A 5,108-nucleotide genomic window follows, 5' to 3' on the forward strand; every position below is an offset into this window, starting at 1 on the left:
ACACAGGGCCGGGGTGGGCCGGCCCCGCCCCCACCTGCCACAGCCCAAGGGCTCTTTGGCTTAGAGGCTCCAGAAACAGCCCCCCTCCCCCGGCGTGTTCCCAGCTGAAAGAACCCTGAGAAGGCAAACTGTCCCTGCGGGTGTCTCCCTGCTCGCCCCGCCCCCTACGCCCCGCCCCCGCGCCAGGACGGGCGGGGCACAGCAGCCCGGACGCAGACCCCCAGGTAATGCCCAAAGCATAAGGGATGACGGGGGTGAGGGTGGGGGAGGGCGTGCAGCCCAGGGAGGCTCTGGAAGCCTGGTTTCCAGCCACTTCGGTCCAGTGCTCACACCCCCCCTCCCCCAGCCTAGACCTGCAGGGAGCCCCGCCTAGCCAGCGTCCTGAGCTGGGACCCACCGGCCCTGCAGTGTGGATGCGCGCCTGGTGTGCGCACGTGCCCCGTGCGCGGCCCGCGGGGCAGCAGCCAGCACACTCGGTGGGTTTGGCAGTTGCGTTGGCACCAAGAAGTGGGGTTCCCGCCCCAAACGTCTCCGCGGGCCACACCCCCGCCCCAGGACACTGGGCCACAGAGCTGAGAGGGCCTCGGCCACGTGCACCCTGCCCTCCAGCCCTGGGGCACTGCCAGCCCCTCCCAGCTCCACGTTTGGCACTGAATGACCCCCGGGCCGGCCCGGCCAGCGCGAGAGGCGGGTGAGGGCCTTCCGGGCCCAGGGAGCAGCTGCGACGCCACAGACGACTCTTCCCTCAAAAACTAAAGACACAAAGAACAGCGTGGAGAGGAGGCAGGGCACACGCCTGTGACGCGGGCCCTCAGCGGGGGCCCCAGCGCGAGCTGGGCCACGCGGCCGGAGCGCCCAGCTGGGGTGCTGCGGGGAGTTAGGGAGGCGCCTGGGCACGGGGCCCCTGCCCAGGGGTTATGGCACGTGTGGGGGTCTCTGTGCGAACCGCCCGCAGCGGTAAGGGCCGCAGTGGCAACGACGGGCGCTGGAGGCGCCGGGGACAGGGCCGCGGCCGTGGCCCCACCGCCTAGATCGGGAGCCTCTCCGCGTCGGGGAGGAAGTCCGGGAGGAAGGCGGGGCCCGGGAGGCCGGGGGACCCGCGGTTGGCCCACTGCGGGACGCTCCTCGGAGGCAGGGCCATGGGAGGCGACGCTGGGCTCTGGGCAGCCGGCCGGCCTTTCCCGAGCTGGGCCGAGCCCGCCGGGCCCCGGTTCGCGGCCAGCAGGTCCAGGTTCCCGCTGGGGTCCACGATGGCGTTGATGACTGCGGGGGCGGCAGCGTTAGGCCGGTCTGAGGGTCCCACGCAGCCTCCCAGGCCCACCCGGTGGGCGATGCGCCTGGTCTCCCACCAAGGACCCTGCGCGGGGGTGGGGGGCAGCAGCACCAGTGCGGCTCACCCCCGCCCCCCACCTCTGGGCCACTCACCTTCCAGCTGCTTCTGTACGCGCCTCAGTTCTTTCAGGATGGAGCTGATTTCCTGGAAGCGCAAGGAGGGGAGATGCAGCAGGGCCACCAGGGGTCACCCACCCCCAGGCCTGTGGCCCGCAGCCCCCACTCCCCGTAGCCAGGTGGCAGGGGCGTGGCCAGCGCTCACCTTGTTTGACGTCTTCAGGATGGGCACCTCATTCTCCGAGTTGATTCGGGCTTCCAGCTCCTCCCAGGCGCGCCCTGTGTTCTGAAAGAGGATCCTGCCGCCCAGGGGTGGGAGCGGGAACAGGCAGAGGACAGTGATGACCGCAGCCAAGACCCTCAGCTCCCAAGTCCCCCTCACACCACACCCCTCCCATGCCCGGGGGAAACTGAGGCCCAGAGTAGGGCCTGGGCTGGCTGGTGCCAGAGCCCGTGTCTGCCTCACGTAGGAAGGGCCGGGGCTCATCTTGGGGCTTCTGGTTCCCGCAGGCGCAGGGTCTGGTGGCCGGGGGTGCGTGCGTGTGTGTGTGTGTGTGTGTCTCTCTGCCTGGTGGCCGGGGCCTGGCCGGTTGCATGTGCGTGTGTGTGTGTGTGTGTGTGTGTCTCTCTCTCTCTCTGCCTGGTGGCCGGGGCCTGGCTGGCGTGCGTGCACGCGCGTGTGTGTCTGACTGAGGGGAGTCTGGCTCCACGCCAGCCCCACGCACTTCATCTTCTCGGCGAGGTGCTCCGTGTTCTCTCGGATGGCGTGGGACAGCTGGGACACGGGGTTCAGCATCAGGTTGTCAAAGATCACCTGTCAAAGGAGCAGGCATCAGTGTGGCGCCCGGGAGCGCCCTGGGGCCCTGGACACAGCCCGCCCCCTCGGCCAGAGGGGCCCCTGGGTGCGCGCCACCAGGCTGGCTTTGTGGGGGGCGGGGGGCGCCTGCCTCCTCGCGGTTCCGCGGCCGCATCTTGCTGGAGAGGGGGTCCTCACAGCAGTCGTTCATGTTCTGGTCCAAGTCCCGAGAGCTCAGGGAGCCAGGTGGCACCTTCTGGAAGTTGAGGCTGGCCTCAGGGATTCGCTGCACCAGCTGCGGACCGGGTAGGGCGGCGTCAGTGCACCTCGGGGGGCATCCGCCAGCAGGTGCAGACGGTTCTGCGCCCCCTGCTAGGACAGTGGGGAGACCCCACGCCCTGTCCGCCCAGGGCTCCCGGACGCCCCCGACCCCAAGGAAGGCAGGTCCCGGGCTGCGAGCTTCGGGACAACTGTTCGGGGAGCCAAGCAGAGGACGCTCAGCCTTGGTGACTGCCCGCCCTCTGCAAGGCGTGCCAGGAGCGCCCCGGGGCCAGAGAGGCCAGACATGGCTGGGCTCACCTCCTCACGGGCGGAGATGGTTGAGGCAGGGGTGGTGGGCACGGAGGGGCTCCGGGCCGGCCCCGGGGAGCCCAAGGAGTCCCCATCTCCAGCCACATCGTGGATCTCCCGGGCCAGGATGGCCACGTCCTTCACCAGCGTCTGGCTCAGCCTGCGGGAACAGGAAAGAAGGCCGGTGCCGTGGGGTCCTCCGGGCTGGGGGCCGGCGCTGGGGAGGTCGGGGAGCAGGAGCCTGCCAGCACCCAGAGTCCCCCGCCCCAGGCAGACCTCTCCCTCTCAGGTGCAGGCAGGAGCCCGTCCCAAGAGATAACTGCCGGGTGAGGGGCAGGCGGCCCCCAGCCCGGCCCAGACTGTGCCCAAGCGGCCACTGGCGATGCTGACTGGGTCCCATATCTGGAGGCTCAAGTCCCTGATGCCCCCTGAGGGGTGGCAGGAGCTGGGGGCCAGGTAGGAAGGGCTCCAGAGCAAGCCACACCCTGTCCTCCTCCGGCCACCAGGGCTGGGCATCAGGGGCTGCCACAGAACGTGTGGGCCACGCAAGCCCTCCTCTGCAGACAGGGACACTAAGCCGGGGAAGGGGTCACAGACAACAGCTAGAGCCAGGGAAAGGCTGACAGAAGCAGGCAGAGGCCGGAAGGCGGGGAGGCAGGGAGGCGGGGAGGCCAAGCCCCCAGCAGCAGCCTGGCCCTGCTCACAGCCTGCACAGGTGATCACGGGCTTCCCCCGAGGCCACCCAGGGACCGGGAGCAACGTCTGACCCCTACTGCCTAAGAAGTCCTCAGGCCGAGCCTGCAGCCTCTGTGCCCTGTCCCCGAAGCTCGTCAGGTCCACGGCCAGCACGTCCCGTGCCACCTGAGTCCTCCGCACACCAACCCCCACAGTCACCCACGGAACGGGGGCCTCCAAGGCCACCGAGGACCAGCTCTCCACCCTCAGCTGTCTCAGCCCCGCCCAGGGCACATCCCCGCTACTCCCAGCGGCACCCGCAGCCCCTGCCTGGCAGGGCCGCCCCAGCGCAGTCTCTAGAAACACGGGTCGCGGCTGGAGAAACCATCCTGGCCAGCCCCTACCTCCCCTGCAAGGCTGACCTAGACCCTTTCAAGATGGGGATCCCCAAACCAGGACCCACCCTCCCTGCGCTTAGAAAGCACAGAAGGACACCCCTCAAGCTCATGGAGATGCCAAACCAGTGTGGGACCCTGCCTCGGTGCCCGCCCCCAGCCACCCCGGCCCCTCCCACCNCCCCGGCGCCCCCCACGACCACCACTCAGCCAGCGGCCGCTCCCCGGCGCCCCCCACGACCACCACTCAGCCAGCGGCCGCTCCCCGGCGCCCCCCACGACCACCACTCAGCCAGCGGCCGCTCCCCGGCGCCCCCCACGACCACCACTCAGCCAGCGGCCGCTCCCCGGCGCCCCCCACGACCACCACTCAGCCAGCGGCCGCTCCCCGGCGCCCCCCACGACCACCACTCAGCCAGCGGCCGCTCCCCGGCGCCCCCCACGACCACCACTCAGCCAGCGGCCGCTCCCCGGCGCCCCCCACGACCACCACTCAGCCAGCGGCCGCTCCCCGGCGCCCCCCACGACCACCACTCAGCCAGCGGCCGCTCCCCGGCGCCCCCCACGACCACCACTCAGCCAGCGGCCGCTCCCCGGCGCCCCCCACGACCACCACTCAGCCAGCGGCCGCTCCCCGGCGCCCCCCACGACCACCACTCAGCCAGCGGCCGCTCCCCGGCGCCCCCCACGACCACCACTCAGCCAGCGGCCGCTCCCCGGCGCCCCCCACGACCACCACTCAGCCAGCGGCCGCTCCCCGGCGCCCCCCACGACCACCACTCAGCCAAAAACAGCTCCCTGGCCCTCCCATGGCCACTGCTCAGCCAATGACTGCTTCCTAGGCCCCCCACCTCTGCACTGTCCTTCCCACCACCTGGCCAAAAGTGACCCAATGAGTGACCCCATAAGAGAGTTCATCTTTAACAAACACGGCAGAGCCTTTCTTTAAACCAGAGGTTCCACACCCTTCCAGGCAGATCTGCACCCACCCGGCCACCCATCTACATGCTGTCGGCCACCAACCATCCACCCAAATCCATCCACCTGCCTATCCATCCGACAAGCATCAGTGGAGCCCGTTGGGAAGAGAGCCTGGGGCCCAGGCTCTGCCCTCAGAGAGCTCTGGGCCCCAAAGGGCAGGCGCGCTCAGGATGGACGGCTCACCTGGCGATCTCCGCGATCTCGGCCGTCTGCACGATAAAACCATAGGGGTCAGGGTCCTCCTCGTCGTCAGTGTCCCGGAGGCCGGGGGCCCGGGGTCGGGGCCGGCCGGGGCTGCGGGC

General features: G+C 70.3%; 1 protein-coding gene across 1 annotated transcript in view; it reads right to left on the reverse strand.

Moving 5' to 3' along the window:
* Positions 1–6: 6 nt before the first annotated feature.
* Positions 7–5,108, reverse strand: part of CEP170B (centrosomal protein 170B) — a 21,591-nt gene continuing 16,489 nt past the window's right edge. The window contains 7 exon segments of the mRNA XM_077776529.1: positions 7–1,263; positions 1,426–1,477; positions 1,595–1,688; positions 2,115–2,203; positions 2,337–2,480; positions 2,765–2,915; positions 4,990–5,108. The exon segment at positions 4,990–5,108 is cut by the window's right edge and continues 125 nt beyond it. Of these exon segments, the coding sequence (XP_077632655.1) occupies positions 1,028–1,263; positions 1,426–1,477; positions 1,595–1,688; positions 2,115–2,203; positions 2,337–2,480; positions 2,765–2,915; positions 4,990–5,108 (885 nt within the window). The 3' untranslated portion in view covers positions 7–1,027.

This window comes from Crocuta crocuta, unplaced genomic scaffold (assembly GCF_008692635.1).
Source record: "Crocuta crocuta isolate KB4526 unplaced genomic scaffold, BGI_CrCroc_1.0 scaffold8, whole genome shotgun sequence".
In the NCBI taxonomy this organism is placed as follows: Eukaryota; Metazoa; Chordata; class Mammalia; order Carnivora; family Hyaenidae; genus Crocuta; species Crocuta crocuta.